This window comes from Gymnodraco acuticeps, unplaced genomic scaffold (assembly GCF_902827175.1).
Source record: "Gymnodraco acuticeps unplaced genomic scaffold, fGymAcu1.1, whole genome shotgun sequence".
In the NCBI taxonomy this organism is placed as follows: domain Eukaryota; kingdom Metazoa; phylum Chordata; class Actinopteri; order Perciformes; family Bathydraconidae; genus Gymnodraco; species Gymnodraco acuticeps.
Genome location: NW_022990189.1, coordinates 137,782 through 155,278, shown reverse-complemented (window position 1 = coordinate 155,278; position 17,497 = coordinate 137,782). Strand labels below are relative to the sequence as shown.

The 17,497-nt window shown below is 46.5% G+C and overlaps 1 protein-coding gene across 1 annotated transcript; it reads left to right on the top strand.

Annotated features, from left to right (window-relative positions):
* Nucleotides 1-210: 210 nt before the first annotated feature.
* On the top strand, nt 211-2,508 carry LOC117547277 (neoverrucotoxin subunit alpha-like; the record flags this gene model as incomplete). The annotated part of the gene is given in 3 exon segments (XM_034217884.1): nt 211-1,129; nt 1,220-1,471; nt 1,474-2,508. Coding segments are annotated over 3 exon segments (1,443 nt in total), but the record flags the coding sequence as incomplete, so codon positions are not given.
* Between the last annotated feature and the right edge of the window lie 14,989 nt (nt 2,509-17,497).

The window sequence follows — 17,497 nt, the reverse complement described above, 5'->3', positions numbered from 1 at the left end:
CACACACACACACACACACACACACACACACACACACACACACACACACACACACACACACACACACACACACACACACACACACACACACACACACACACAACACACACACCACACACACACACACACACACACACACACACACACACACACACACACACACACACACACACACACACACACACACACACACACACACACACACACACACACTTCATTCTTGAAAGCAACCCAGCAACATTTAAAGATGCAGTGCAGACCTATGTAGAACTTCCACAGCTACTGGGAACAAAGGGAGAGAAAGATGTGCCAGTGAAGGTCTGGCTGATGCCACTGAAACTGTTTGAACCTGCAGCTACTGGGGTGAGGACAGATATCAGCATTGAGTTAGTGAGGAAGGCGCAGGAAGCTCTGGAGAAGTTAAGGGAGGCAAAAATGAGATGCAACGATTCTCTGGAAGACAAAGTGGTAGAGAGTTTCCCCGTGCTTCAGGAAGAGTTGAGCACTTTCCTCAAACTGTGTGGTTATTATAAAACCAACATGCAGCAAGCCATGGCAGAGAAACTTCCCTCCATCCGTGAAGGAAAGGAAGATGAGAGCTCACTGGAAAAAGTCTTTGAAGACAGGCACAAGTCACCCTTCAACCATGAAAAACTAAACAAGTGGCTGGATCACAAAGAGAGAGAACTCAACATCATCAAGTCCTTTGTCGACACCATGGAGGGAGTAAAGATCGTCCTGAACCAGAACGAGCTGGACAAAGAGGTCCTTGCTTCAGGTGTAGATGATGTTCTGTGCTTTGTTTTCACCTCCATGCTAAAGGGTGATATCTACCTTGATGAGATGGCTGACTTCTTGAAATCACCCAAGTTAGGAAGTACCCATGAAGAGGAGTGGTACTACTCCGATGAAGTTCTGAAATCAATGAGAGAAAAAGCCACATTTCTCCAGGGTGCTTCCAAAGGGCTGAAGAACAACAGCAAATTCCGTTTCCTTATAACGGCCAAAACCAATCCCAAATACAAAGGAGCAAGCATCTACCACTACAAGAAAGGCCATCTGGTCAATGAAGACTTTCAAAAGCCTTCTTCTGTGGAGACCATCACACACAAGAGAGATCTGATCTGGTCAGGCTTTTTTTGAGTCAAAGATATGAGTTCTCCAGCAGTTTGACCATCAAAGTTACTGATAAGATACATTGTTATGTTTTCTCCATCAGATGCCTGTGATCTCCACCTGGACCCAAACACTGCCCACAACCGTCTCACTCTGTCTGATGGAAACAAAAAGGCAACACATGGAGCATCACAGAATTATCCTCCTCATCCAGAGAGGTTTGGAAACACATGCGCACAGGTGTTGTGCAAAGAGGAGTTATCTGGGTGCCATTACTGGGAGGTCGAGTGGAGCACCAGTGACAGGGAGTCTGTTTATGCTGCTGTTGCATTCAAAGAAAAAGCTTCGTTTTTGTTTTGTTTGATCCAGCATGCTGGTGTTTCAGCAATGAAACCAATCTTAAGGCATTGCATGTCAATGAGCTGGTGTGGGAAGCACCCCTTGGTGACTTCAATAGATTTGGGGTGTATCTGGACTGGCCTGCTGGCACTTTGTCCTTCTACGGAGTCTCCGGCAACACACTGAGTCCCCTGTACACCTTTCACACCACATTCACTGCGCCTCTTCTCCCAGGCCTCTGCGCTGGTTATGATTCCAACTATGCCTACCTGTGTCCAGTTGAATTGTAAATTAACTGGATTCATACAGCGCCTTTCCAGTCTTTACGACCCATCAAAGCGCTTTTACATTGGCAGCCATTCACACACATTCATAGAGGCAGAGGCTGTCACACACGTGCTCATAGCCTAACGTTCACACACATCTACACACAGTCGGCCATTCTTGGTCTGCCTAAAGTTTAAAATGGAAACCTATAACATCCCAATTTAACTTAAACTTGCTTCACAAAATAAAATTGCAATCAAACCCAAAGGGACGCGAATGTTTTATTATTGCTTTCAACAATTTAGCTTGTATGATGAAGCATTCTGGGGAGTGGTCTTCACTGTACTCTGGGTAGAGTTCCCATTCATTAACATTGTGTGCAGTTATTGTCTGGTGTGAAGCGGGTACACCTGTTGAACACCTGAGAGGTCAACATGTCCCAACTCCTCCCACTAAGGCAATGATGAAGAACTCTTAGCTTCTTGGTCGCTCTAACGTTTGAAATGGCAACCTAACATCCCATTCTAACTTTAACGTGCTCCACAGAATCAAACATTCATTCAAACCCAGAGGGACCAGAACAAACGAGGATATCAAAAAGTGATTTATTTATCAGTAAATGTTGATTTCATCATCTTCTCAAACTGTTTAAAGTCGATGCTTTACGAACAGTTGAACAATATTTCTTCATAGGAACTTTCTATCGTAGTAACATATACTCAAGCATTATATATCCGGCAATCGCTCTGTCAAAACTGATGTTGAAATACAATATAAACATAATGGGGAACAATAGTTGCTTATTCTGTTGAATCTATGCTCATTATTTTAGGACTTAAGGTTCTTCAAGAGCCAATTGCTTTGGCTTTTTTTAAAGCAAGTTATATTTAGAGAACACAAGAGGAGTCTTTTCTCTCATGAAACCGGTGTGGGTGGGTTTCTCTGAGGACAAGATTAGACATGCTTTATCAACATTAGAATGATGACATATGAAATCATAGTTTAAGTCAAAGACAAAGAATATCTGTTTTGTTAAATGTATCATTTTGATTATGTTGGGAATATCCTATCGCTTATTTCAGCATTTGTTTATTTCCTTCTTTGTGCAGAACTCACAGCTCATGAAGAAAATAAAATGCAGAACTTGTTTTGTTTGAGAGAATCACTGATAACACCATGTAGTTGGAAATATTGCTGATGGTTATAAAGATGAAGCAACATCAGATTCCTGTAACACTCCAACATCTGGATATGTTCACTCTGTGCTTTAATAAAGAGACCTGACTTTACTCTGAGGGCCAGTTGTTATTTATTGTATTCTGGAAGTGGTGTCTCATCCACTATATTCTGACTAACGGGGTCAAATCCATAGTTTTCTTGTTATTGACTTTATATCAATTGCATTCTGGTGAATTGTATATATAGTTGCAAGAAAAAGTATGTGAACCCTTTGGATTCTCCACACATAGCATTGTGTGTTCCTTCCAAACAACTCAATTTTGGTTTCATCTGTGTTACGGTGTGCAGGAAGCAGGACCCAAATGCAGATTTAAGTGACAAAATAAATCCTTTATTTCAAGGCTACAATATTCAGAGACAGAACAGAACACTCACCGCAGTTTACTCACAACACAAGATGAACCGACACTGAACACAGGAAGAGACAAGACTAAATACAGGAAGGGTTAATCACAATACGAGACACAGCCGGGCAGGGGAGGAGAAACACAAGGGCCACAGGTGAAAACAATCAGACAACTAGACACACCAGGGAAACTAACGACGGGAGGAAAAACACAGGAAGAAGGACCAGACAATATACAAGGATGAAAATACCCATAACCAGACATACAAAACTACAACACAGACAGATCCTAACAGTACCTCCCCCTCAAGGGACGGATCCCAGACGTCCCAAAACAAAACCACCAAAAGTCCAAAACTACAAGCAGGGTGGGCGGAGGGGGTCCGGAGGAGGGACGCACCACCAGGCCACCAGGGCGGGCGGAGGGGGACCGGAGGAGGGACACAAAACCAGGGCCAACAGGGTGGGTGGAGGGGGTCTGGAGGACGGGCTTGGGCTGACAGCCCAGGGGCAAGGCAGAGCTTGAAAAGGGGGTTATGGAGGGGCGAAGGCAGTGGCAGGAAGAGTCAGGGGGCCGGGCCCGAGGGCGAAGACCGCGGCTCTCAGGGGGCCGGGCTCGAGGGCGAAGACCGCGGCTCTCAGGAGGCCGGGCAGAACCTGGTGTCGGCCGGACAGATACCGGCGCTGGTGGGACAGGCCTCGGCAGGATCCCCCACGGAAGAGGACCAGGAGTTGGCAGGACCCCCGCCAGGAAGGCAGTCGGCGGAACCCCCAACGGGACAGGACACAGGGTTGACAGGACCCCCGGCAGAAGGGCAGTCGGCGGGACCCCCAACGGGACAGTACACATGGTTGGCAGGACCCCCGGCAGGAGAGAAGTTCGCGGGACCTCCAACAGGACAGGACACAGGGTCGGCGGGACCCCCAACGGGACAGCACACAGGGCTGGCAGGACCCCCGGCAGGAGAGTAATTCGCGGGACCTCCAACAGGACAGGACACAGGGTTGGCAGGAACCCCGGCAGAAGGGCAGTCGGCGGGACCCCCGACGGGACAGCACACAGGGCTGGCAGGACCCCCGGCAGGAGAGTAGTTCGCGGGACCTCCAACGGGACTGGACATGGAGCCGGAAGGACCCCCAGCGGAACCTCCATCGGCATAGGACATGGGATTGGCAGGACCCCCGGCAGGAGAGTAGACGGCGGGACCCCCAACGGGACAGGACATGGGATTGGCAGGACCCCCGGCAGGAGAGTAGACGGCGGGACCTCCAACGAGACAGACATGGAGTTGGCAGGACCCCCCGCAGAACCTCCAACGGACCAGGACATTGGGTAGGGACTTGAGACGTGACTCAAGTAGGGACTCGAGAGGAGACTCGAGAGGAGACTCGAGAGGGGAACCAAGGGGGAACTCAAGAGGGGAACCAAGGGGGAACTCAAGAGGGGACTCGAGAGGAGACTCGAGAGGAGACTCGAGAGGGGAACTAGAGAGGGGACTCCAGAGGGGACTAGAGGAGAGACTAGAGGAGGGACTAGAGGAGGAACTAGAGGAGGAACTAGAGGAGGAACTAGAGAAGGGAACTCGAGAGGGGACTTGAGAGGGGAACTAGAGAGGGGACTCGAGGAGGGACTAGAGGAGGGAAATCGAGAGGGGACTGGAGAGGGGACTCCAGAGGGGACTAGAGGAGAGACTAGAGGAGGGACTAGAGGAGGGACTAGCGGAGGGACTAGAGAAGGGAATTCGAGAGGGGACTCGAGAGGGGAACTAGAGAGGGGACTCGAGGAGGGACAAAATGAGGGACTAGAGGAGGGACTAAAGGAGGGACTAGAGGAGGGAACTCGAGAGGGGACTCGATAGGGGACTCGAGAGGGGACTGGAGAGGGGACTCCAGAGGGGACTAGAGGAGAGACTAGAGGAGGGACTAGAGGAGGGAAATCGAGAGGGGACTGGAGAGGGGACTCCAGAGGGGACTAGAGGAGAGACTAGAGGAGGGACTAGAGGAGGGACTAGAGGAGGGACTAGCGGAGGGACTAGAGAAGGGAATTCGAGAGGGGACTCGAGAGGGGAACTAGAGAGGGGACTCGAGGAGGGACAAAATGAGGGACTAGAGGAGGGACTAAAGGAGGGACTAGAGGAGGGAACTCGAGAGGGGACTCGATAGGGGACTCGAGAGGGGACTCCAGAGGGGACTCCAGAGGGGACTAGAGGAGAGACTAGAGGAGGGGCTAGAGGAGGGACTCAAGAGGGGACTCGAGGGGGAACTGGAGAGGGGAGTGTGGCGGCTGGGGCCGGGACTGGGGCCGGGACCATGGCTGCTCGGGCCAGAACCGGGGCTGAAACCATGGCTGCTGGGGACTGTACTAGGTCTGGAACCATGGCCGGAAATATGGCTGTATGATCCAGTTCTGAAGCCGGAAACATGGCTGTATGGGCCGGCTCTGGAGCCGGAATTGAAGCCAGAATCATGGCTGTAAGGTCCGGTTCTGAAGCCGGAAACATGGCTGTAAGGTCCGGTTCTGAAGCCGGAAACATGACTGTAAGATCCCGTTCTGAAGCCGGAAACATGGCTGTATGGGCCGGCTCTGGAGCCGGAAACCTGGCTGCTAGGACCGGTACCTGAGTACGAGCTGGCTTCCTGACCTTGCGTGTTTTAGAAGTCTTTTGGAGGCTCCGTGGACCTCCAAACGCCAGGCGGGATCCCAAGAAAGGGTCAGAGAATGGAGACTGGCACTCAGGGCTGCGTGAGAAAACTCTGAGAAACTCAGGCAATGAGCCTCTCAACCATGGCATGTTGTCCACCTCCATTTGTGCCTTTTTGAGGACAGCCTCTTTGTCCCTTTTAGCCAAGGTTCTACTCCATACAGCATAATGACACTGAAGAGTGTACTCTAGGGATAACAAGTCCAAATCAAAAATCAAATCAAAATCAAAAATCCGCTGGGTCCATGGTTGGTCGGTTCGTAATGTTACAGTGTGCAGGAAGCAGGACCCAAATGCAGATTTAAGTGACAAAATAATTCCTTTATTTCAAGGCTACAATATTCAGAGACAGAACAGAACACTCACCGCAGTTTACTGACAACACAAGACGAACTGACACTGAACACAGGAAGAGACAAGACTAAATACAGGAAGGGGTAATCACAAGACGAGACACAGCCGGGCAGGGGAGGAGAAACACAAGGGCCACAGGTGAAAACAATCAGACAACTAGACACACCAGGGAAACTAACGACGGGAGGAAAAACACAGGAAGAAGGACCAGACAATATACAAGGATGAAAATACCCATAACCAGACATACAAAACTACAACACAGACAGATCCTAACAATCTGTCCACAGAATATAATAATAATAATAAATTATATTTATATAGCGCCTTTCAAGGGACCCAAGGTCGCTGTACATGGTGGACAAACAAAACAAACAGACAATCAACGGACAAACCAAAGAAATAAATAAAGGAAGCCAGGGGACCAGAAAAGGGCTAGGGCCCGAAGGCCAGGGTGAACAGGTGTGTTTTTAGTGATGATTTGAAGATGTCCAGGGAGGCAGCATTACGGATCTCGGCAGGAAGTGCATTCCAGAGGGTGGGGGCCGCAACACTGAATGCCCTGTCACCAACAGTTCGGAGGCGAGAGCGGGGGATGGAGAGCAGGCCCGTGTCTGAGGACCGCAGACTCCGAGAAGGGGTGTAGGGATGGAGGAGGTCCGATAAGTACTGGGGAGCGAGGGTATGGAGGGACTTGTACGTGAGGATGAGTGTTTTGTATTGAATCCGGGACCAGCCAATGTAGGTGGATGAGGGTGGGGGTGATATGGTGCCATGGCTTGGTGTGGGTGAGAAGCCTGGCGGCAGAGTTCTGGACATATTGGAGCCTATCCAGGGTTTTGCTGGGAACCCCGGACAGGACTCCATTGCAATAGTCCAGACGGGATGTAATGAAGGCGTGTACCAGGGTTTCTGCCACAGAGTCAGAGAGAGAAGGCCGGATTCTGGCAATGTTTTTTAGGTGGTAGAAGGCGGATTTGGTGACAGCTTTGACATGCGCCTGGAAAGAGAGGGTGGTGTCCAGGATGACTCCCAGGTTGCGGACTTCAGTGGACGGGGAGATAGAGCAGCCGTCAATGGAGAGAAGCAGGTCTCCAACCTTCTGGAGCTGCATCTTGGGAGCCAGATATGTTGCCAGTAGTGCTGTGGAACATCCAGGTGCTCTTTTGCAAACTTCAAACGTGCAGCAATGTTTTTTCTGGACAGCAGTGGCTTCCTCCGTGGTGTCCTCCCATGAACTCCATTCTTGTTCAGTGTTTTACGTATCATAGATTCGTCAACAGAGATGTTAGCATGTGCCAGAGATTTCTTTAAGTCTCTAGCTGACACTCTAGGATTCTTCTTCACCTCATTGAGCATTCTGCGCTGTGCTCTTGCAGTCATCTTTACAGGACGGCCACTCCTAGGGAGAGTAGCAACAGTGCTGACCTTTCTCCATGTATAGACAACTTGTCTTACAGTGGACTGATGAACATCAAGGCTTTTAGAGATACTTTTGTAACCCTTTCCAGCTTTATGCAAGTCAACAATTCTTAATGGTAGGTCAGTGTACATCTGGACCGGGTGACGACATTACCTATTGACGCAGCAACCACTGTAAGTTATATTCTTGTTTAATTAGACTTCTCTGTTTCATTTATTCTACTCTGTATAATTGTTCTGTAGTTATTGTAGCTAAAACGGCTAAATCGCTTTTGAGAGATTTTAAATCTCAGATCTGCTCAGGCGAAACCTGCTTCACAGGTCTCAGCACTCAAGCCTGCATTACAATACAGGCAGGGCCAGTCTATTGTCGCCCATCAGCTGTAGATAGTTAACTAATTAGAGGGGCGTGGCCCTACAGCTGTGAGAACGGAGCAATCAGGCGTCCATTTAGGTAGCTATTTCCAGGAGCGTCAGCTTAAGCGTCAGACAGCCGAAGACTGACAAAGACATTGGAGTCCTGCGGGAGTAAGACTGACAAAGACATTGGAGTCCTGCGGGAGTAAGACTGACAAAGACATTGGAGTCCTGCGGGAGTCACGAGGGAGGCAAAGAGGAGGCAAATCCTACTCTGATTGAGCTGGTGTCTTATTTCTCTTTTCTTTAGTTTTCTAGCCCCTCATGCTATAATCATGTGTATTTTCTCCATTCCTGTTCATGTGTCTTCTCGCAATTATCATTGGCCCCGTGTATCTCCTAATCGATATAACCGGCCTGCTCTCGTCTATCCCACATGCTCCACTGAGATCCAACATCTAGTTTCAGGTGGCCTGTGGAACTGCCAGTCAGCTGTTCCTAAGGCTGACTTCATCTCTGGCTACGCCTCCCTGCAGTCTCTGGATTTCCTTGCTCTCACTGAGACCTGGATTACTCCATCCAACACATCCACCCCAGCAGCTCTCTCCACTGCATATTCCTTCTCCCATACACCCAGACCAACTGGCAGAGGAGGTGGCACTGGTCTCCTGCTCTCTCCCAAATGGAGCTTTTCCCTCTTCAAGCTACCTAACTTCACTCCTTCCACCTTTGAATTCCATGCCGTCACAGTAACCCATCCTATACAGTTAACCATTGTTGTTCTCTACCGTCCACCAGGTGCCTTGGGGGACTTCTTGGAGGAATTAGATCATCTCCTCTCACACATCCCTGAAACTGGCCCTCCCGCTGTACTTCTCGGAGACTTCAACCTCCAGACAGGGAAGATAGACAAACTAACATCTCTGTTAACCACCTTTGCTTTCTCACTGTCTCCGTCCTGTTAGAGATGTGGAGGACAAACTGGGCCGCTTTTCAAATCTCCGCGCGTCCCTATCCAGCTGGTTATAATACAGGAAGGAATCCATATCTACAAAGTAACCGTTAACAATAATCTACTTTAATGGCAATATGACAATGCAATACAATCATTACAATACAACATGATATATTACAGTTATATTGTAATGCTTAAAGAGTAATGCCGGCTTACTCCTGCACTGGTTCGCATACTGCAGAGATACTTTCACCCGGGGCAGCATGTGAAGAAGAGGCAGAAAGCCAGGGATCAACCGGAGATATGGCGGAGTAAGAAGGAGGGCTTAAGGGTTAGGTCAGCTGGTCATCTTTTCCGGTCATCTCATTGGGCGACGCAACGCTGGCCAGCAGGGAACCAAACAGGCTCACTTCACAACCAAAAGGTCTCAAGGACCTGCATACCTACACCTCCCCCACAGAGCAATAAAACCCTGTTTACTCCAAACAGCCCCAACTCCAGCTCACAGTTTTACACAACTTATTCCCATTTTAAGCTCATCCATAGTTTGCTAATATGAATACATACAAATATTACCCCACAATTCCCCCTTTGTATCTCCTTCTCCAGAGATAAACTCAGACAAGGCATTTTGAAAGATACCCACTGTCATTCTTTTCTACTGTGTCCGTCCCCCAAACATTGTATACATCCATCCGAAGCTGGTATTTAGAGTACTTGAAACCTTCATGGAGACAGAACACCACTTTCCGTGGCAGTGAAGGAACCATGAGGGAGTAGCTGAGTGCTAGAATCATCAGCCCCCCCCCCCTCGGAGGAATAGCCCACAAGGACAGCTAATAGGGAGGGGGAGATGCGGCTTTCCCTTCACGGGCGGAACCGATCAGAGAGAAGTAGACTCCTCTGCTGCCTCGACAAGTCCCCTGTGCCGTCCTGGCTTGCCGTGTCTTTGTCCCCCCGATCCGCTGACAGCAGCTTCTGGGCTGCCTGCTAGAGAGATGTCTTCCTCCTCCTCGTCCTCCGGCCCGCTGATGGCGGCTTCCGGGTCGATGCTGTAGAGATGTCTTCCCGATCCTCCTTCTCCAGTCCGCTGCTTCTGAGTAGTCCACGTCTGCCAGGCCCACGTCCGTCCTGATGTCGTCCCCTGGTCCTAGCAGGTGGTTTCCCCGCCGCACACTGGCTCCCGTGGTACGAGCTGTCCCCCTTTTCTCCCAGGCAGACGGCATAAGAGGTCCGCTGGGTCACTCGGTCGGGGTCGGAGAGCTTGGAGTTGAGCCACTTTGTCCTGATGACTTTCAGCCAGACGAACTCTGCTGTGTCGGCCTCGTGCTTCTCGGGTCCCCCTTTTGGCGCCAGTAACCTGTGTGGAGAAATCTGATACAACTCCCTCAAGCCTACGCTCAGCTGTTTTGACCCACTTGGAGCCTGTTGGTGGGGTGTCTTGAAACAACAGCCGTCTGTGAACCGGTTTTCTAAATTAATTGTAGACCTCCTATCTGCCAGTACAGCTTCAGAATCTTAGTACTTGGATTGTGCCAACTAAATAAGAACCTCAACATCTTTAGGTAAACTAAATAACATATTTCAATAGCTCTGAATTTCTGACAAGCATCCGTGTTTATTTTTAAATGAAATCCTATTTAAAATCTAAATATAATATGAACTGCTAATGTTTCTGGTAAAGAAACACACTAATGTTATGGATTCAAAAACAACCAAAATCACGATGCTAACAAAGTGAATGATTTCCTGGTGATACTGCTTCTACCTGTCAGTGCTTAGATATTATCACGCTGAAAAAATGAATACAGAATTCCAACAAACTGTCATCAAATGTCTTTCTATTATAAATTTAGATGAAATGTATATCCCCATAATGACCTAAACAATAAAGTCTATGGCTTTTACTTCTTTACCAGGCTAGTTACATGATGTTGTCTAAATTAAATTCTATCTCAATACACTACTATGTTTTAGCTTTAACTGTAATATGTTCTTTCTACATTTCAAACCTCAGTTGCTCTAATGTCTGTTAAAATATTACAAAATTGTTTCATTATCACAGGTCAACTTCTTCGGTTTCACAGTAGCCCCTTGGCCACTACTTCTTTGTTACCTGTTATAATTCAAATCAATATTTAGAAACATCTCAACATTCATCAAACAGTATCTTATCCCCAGATATGGAGCAGGTTAATTACATTCAATGCTCAGTTTGAACATCTGGGTTGGGGCGGAAGGTTTCTGTCAATCCTTAAAAGAAAAATTTAAATTGTGAATTTTACAGCCATGTTAACCTTTATACATTATACTCACTCCCCCCTTTTACACATGAAATCATGTGTAACAAAACCCTGTAATGGGAGGGGAACAAAAACTGTCAGGTAATTGGTTAGGGACATAACGAACATTATTTTAAATTTGACATCATTATCATTATTTCCACAGTGAACACTTCAGTGAAAAGAAGTGTTCCTCTCCGTCCTTCAGGCCTAAAAGAAACAGAATCTTCAGATTTTAGTTTTACATTTGCAAACCGCCAACTCATGTGAGAGGAAAATATCACATGTGCGGTTTCCCCTTTTTGTGGAATTTTTAGGAAACCTCTCGTTTCCCTTGGAGCTCCAAAATAATATGTTAGTCCAAAAACATGCTTGGTTGGTTATTGTTTTAGAATCATGCAGTTACACTGATCACATGCCGGCATACATTCACTCACACTGTCTGGTTGTCATGTCAAGTTTGGTTAGGTTCACCCCAGAGTCAGTCATCCACAGTGCCTTGTCAAGTTACACTGTCGGTCAGGGTCAAAGGTCAGTTGGTCTCCGTCTTTTTTGGCCATGTGTCGTGCTCTGCAGAGACTTTGACATTTCAGCATAGGCCAGTATCCTTTGTCTACAAAAATATGTCACGATTTCAACTATGATTTTCAAGATGATTCTCACTTGTCATTGGGACTTCCGCCTCCCACTTTTCCTGAAACTTGGTACAAAACTCACTTCCTTCGAGTACTACTACTACTGCAATCCATTTACACCTAATTAGTATTAAAATGTCTAATGATCTATTTCAGAAACTTGTCTACAATAACTATTATCTTGAGTCAAAACATTACTAGGATCTGTGTCGCTCCGCATTTCATAGCTCATTATAATTCTGGTCTACTTAAAAAACAATGATAAACTCTTTAGCAGTGTGTGGAACCTTGGGTGTCCGAACATGTAACAATTACTCCCTCCTTTTTTTTTTTTTTTAACAGTGCATTACAGCAATTAAGGCATTTTCATTTTTTCCCTCCCAAAAGAACCCTTACTCACTTTCCCTTAACCCCGCCCCATCCCAACCACCCCTCTCCCGGAGCACTGAGGCAACAGTACATCAATACAATACAAAATGATAGATACAATAATATACATATACATACATACATACATACTAACACATATCCAGGGTTGTCACATGGGCTGCCTATGTGGTGGACAGGGGAGTAATCATATCAGAATTATAGACGGATAAATAAAGGGAGAATCCCTACAGCGACACCATATCAGGGGGAAGACGGTCTACATAGCTGATCAGTGGCCTCCAATGAGCGTAAAACTTATCTGAGGAACCCCGGAGAGTAAACTTAATTTTTTCCAACTTTAGAAGAGACATAGTATCACTCAGCCACATTTGAAAAGAGGGAGGTAAAGGAGATTTCCACAAAAGAAGGATTTTCCTACGAGCAATCAAGGAGGTAAAGGCGATGACATTGGTTTGAGTGTTTGTAATGTTGATTCCATCTGGGGGCCTACCGAAAATAGCTACATGAGGGGATGGAGAGATTTTTAGACCTCCAATGTCAGAAATACATTCGAAGAAAGATTGCCAGAAGCTAGATAATTTAGGGCACGACCAGAACATGTGAGTCAGGTCGCAGGGGGCCTGGGAGCATCTATCACACCGGTCATCCAATCTATCTGGATAAATCCTGGAGAGCTTAGCCTTGCTATAATGTAGTCTATGGAGAACTTTAAACTGTATTAGGCTGAGTCTAGCGCAACTGGAGGATGAGTTAACGGCTCTCAGGGCCTTCTTCCAAAAGTCATCAGAGAAGGTGAACTGTAGTTCCTTTTCCAAATTAGTTCTAATCTTGTTAATGGCAGATTCATCAACCGGAGAAAAAAGATCATAAAAGTAAGAGACATGGCGCCTAGACAAAGTTCTTGCTCTAAGTACAAGATCCACTCCACTGGGAGGCAGGGATTGAGGGAATTGTGGAGAGTGGGTCTTAGCAAAATCCCTTAGTTGAAAGTATCTAAAGAAATCAGATCCTCTTAGATTAAAGGCAACCCGTAGTTGGTCAAAACTGGCAAACAGGCTATCAATGTATAGCTCCCCTATGCAGCGGAGGCCTTCCCTCTCCAAGTGAGAAAATCGGGGGTCAATTGTGGCTGGTAAAAATAGATGGTTGTTACAGACAGGAGTTGCTTGAGGAAGAGTAAGCCAACCAAAGTGACGTCTAACTTGTGCCCAGATCTTTAAAGTGCCAATTACAACGGGGTTAGATGTGAATTGTGAGGGGGAAAGGGGCAGAGTGCTACACGCGAGGGCTTGAAGTGACGTGGATCGACATGAGTTGGCCTCCACAAGACACCAGTCACTCTGGGGTGAAGTGAACCAGAGCATGATCTTGTGTGTGTTTGTGGCCCAGTAGTAACCCATAAGGTTAGGTAAACCAAGCCCACCCAGGAACCTGTCCCTCTGCAGTAATGGTCTACTAGCTCTTGCATGTTTACCAGCCCAAATAAATGAGGAAATAATATTATCAATAGCAGTGAAAAAAGATTTAGGCAAACAAATAGGTAGGCATTGGAACATGTATAGATATCTGGGCAGTACATTCATTTGTATTGTCTGAACTCTTCCTGCTAAAGAGAGTGCCAGATGGCCCCACCTCTGCAGGTCAGATTTGACTGTTGCCGTCAGGACAGTAAGATTTTGTTCCCGTAGCGCACTAAAAGACTGCGTGATTGCAATGCCCAGATATTTAAACCCTGAGTTGGATATTCTAAAAGGCAACGACAACGGAGGTAATTCTGTAGCCAATTGGTTGATAGGGAAACATTCACTCTTTTGGATGTTTAATTTGTATCCTGAAAATGAACCAAAAGTGGTCAAAAGTGAGAGAATGTGTGGAGTACTAGCTATAGGATCGCGCACATACAGAAGGAGGTCGTCAGCATATAACGAGACCCTGTGTTCGATATCCCCTCTCTGAATCCCCTTAATTCCTCTCTCTGCTTTTAGAGCAATCGACAATGGCTCGATAGCAATTGCAAATAGTAGTGGGGAGAGCGGACACCCCTGACGCGTCCCGCGAAAAAGAGGAAAGAATTTGGAGCGCTGGGTGTTCGTACATACAGAGGAGTGAGGAGAAGAGTACAGAAGTCTAACCCAGGAGACGAGGTCTGGACCAAAGCCCAGCTGTTGAAGGACAGAAAACAGATAGGCCCACTCAACCCTGTCGAAGGCCTTCTCAGCATCAAGAGATATGACAACCTCCGGTTCAGCAGGAGAAGGCGGGCTGTGGATGACGCTGAGAAGTCTTCGGACATTTGTGAAGGAGTGCCTCCCCCCTATGAATCCTGTCTGATCTTCCGAAATGATGGAGGGTATAATAGATTCCAACCGGCGAGCAAAAATCTTCGCAAGTATTTTCACATCTACAGACAGGAGCGAGATTGGGCGATATGATGCACAGCTCAACGGGTCCTTACCCTTCTTAAAGATCAGAGAGATAGAGGCTTGCATAAGGGTAGGCGGCAGTGAGCCTTGGACGTACGACGAATTAAACATATCTAATAATAATGGGGAAAGTTGATTTGAGAATTTTTTGTAGAATTTTACCGGGTATCCGTCAGGTCCCGGTGATTTGCCACTATTCATGGACTGTATTGCCTCTTTAATCTCAGCAAGCTGCAGGTTGGCATCTAGTGTCTGTTGGTCGTTAGTCGAAATCTTGGGCATATCCAATTTATCCAAAAATGTATGTAGCAGATCTTCGTTATCAGGGGATTCAGACATGTAGAGACAAGAGTAGTAGGTTTTAAAGATGTTATTAATCTCTCCCGGGTCAGAAGTGAGAGAGCCCAACCCGTCCCGAATCTGGGTGATTTGGTTCGAGGCCACCCTAGCCTTTAGTTGGTGGGCCAGGAGATGGCCAGCTTTATCGCCATGTTCATATATAGACCCTCGTGAGTGTAGAACGAGTCGTTCAGCCTCTCTTGTTAGGAGAAGGTCAAGTTCTGTTTGGAGCCCCATCCGTTCTTTAGATAGATCAGGTGATTGAGTGGAAAATAGTTGGTTGTCTAGATCAGTGTTTCTCAAACTTTTTCATACCAAGGACCACTTAACCAATAAAAAAACACTCGCGGACCACCTAACTCCACAAATATCCCAAAACACATCATTTTTCTAGAACAGATTATAAATCGCCTGAAAATTGTACAAACAAGTGGCAACATGTGTGACGAAGGTGTTGCCCTGGGCTTTATCATGCAATAGAAAGTGAAACTTAAGCTCGTTCCATTGCGGAGATATTCCCGCGAGAGTGCGGAAAACTTAAATGTATTTATTTATTTCAAATGTGAAATGTTACCAATATACTCACGGACCACTAGGGGGCGCTCACGGACCACCAGTGGTCCGCGGACCACACTTTGAGAAGCACTGGTCTAGATTAATGATAGATTCTTCTAGTTCTCTTTGGCGTGCTCTACGAAGTTTATTAACATGAGACGTATGCGAGATGATCTTACCCCTAAGAAAAGCTTTAAGGGTTTCCAGAGTAGGGACGCAGAGGTCTCTTCATTTTGGTTGGTCTCACAGAAGAATGCAATTGATTGCGAAATACACTCACAAAAGGCTGCATCAGAAAGTAAAAGAGGGTCAAGACGCCAGAATCTAAATTCCTTAGGCTTATGATCAAAGTGAAGGTCCAGGATCACAGTTGAATGATCTGATACAGTTATCGGTGAGTATTGAACGGAGACAATCGACAAAATAAATGTTTTATCAACAATAAAATAATCTATGCGAGAGTATGAACGATGTGCATGGGAAAAGAAAGAGTATTGCCTAGCCGAGGGGTGTAAAAATCTCCACGGGTCGACGTAGCCATAGTGGTCCATAAAAGCAGAGAGAGTCTGTGCCGTTTTAGAGGGCGCCACAGTTCTGGAACTAGATCTGTCTAGTGTTGGGTCTATAACACAATTCATATCTCCTCCCAGTATCAATAGATGGGAATTCAAATTGGGGATGGTGGAGAATAGCGATTTCACAAAATTATGATCATCCCAATTGGGAGCATACACAGAAACTAAGATGACCGGCTTCTGATAGAGAGTACCAGAAATGATGACATAACGTCCATTTGGATCTAAAATTGTATTAGTAGGGGTGAAATTTACTTTTTTCCGAATTAAAATGGCTGTGCCCCTTGTCTTTAGGTTAAATTGTGAATGAAACATTTGTCCAATCCACGGCCTATTCAGCTTTCGCTGATCAGATTTACAGAGATGTGTCTCTTGTATAAACATTATATCCGCCTTCAGGTTTTTAAGATGTGTCATAATCTTTGTGCGTTTCACCGAAGCATTCAACCCACCAGTGTTCAAAGAGAGTATCCTGACCGCCTGTCCACCACCAGTCCCTGTACCAGTTATATTAGCCATGACACTGCATACAGCATCGAAGGTGTAAGATCAGCCTTAGAACATCCACAACTAAAAATGGAGAGAACAGTGTACATAAAGATGACAAAACAGAATGTAAATGAAACAGCTGCCTCAAACAAATGGAAACCTGTAGCCCCATCAAGATAAATGCCCCACCCTCTCCCTCCCATCCTCTACTCCTTCCCACCTCCTCCCATGCCCTAGACCCCCTCCCTCCCCACCCCTGAGCTCCATCTGTCAATGAAATTGGCAATAACTTCCCTACCTGAATCATCTCTCCTTCTTCAAGGTGTCTCAGTACCCACATCATGCAGATACAACCTCCTTAGTAAGTGTAACAATTGTGAACAGCAAATGTTAACAAGAACATTGCAAAAGTGCAAGAACATCCCGGGTATAGTGTAAATACAAAAATGAAAACAATTAAATTAAATTAAAATAGATGTAAACATGTCACATCGTCTGCTGACTTGGCCGAGCAACGTTAGTTATAAAATAAATTACGTCCCAACAGAACGACGGCTGTAAAGTGCCCAGAAACAATTGTGAACAGCATGAGTTAACAAGGACATTCGAAAAAGTGCAAAAAACACCCCGGGTATATAGTGTAAATATACAAATGTAATCATACAAAAAATAAATGTAGACAACATGTCGCATTGTGCGCTGTCATGGCTAG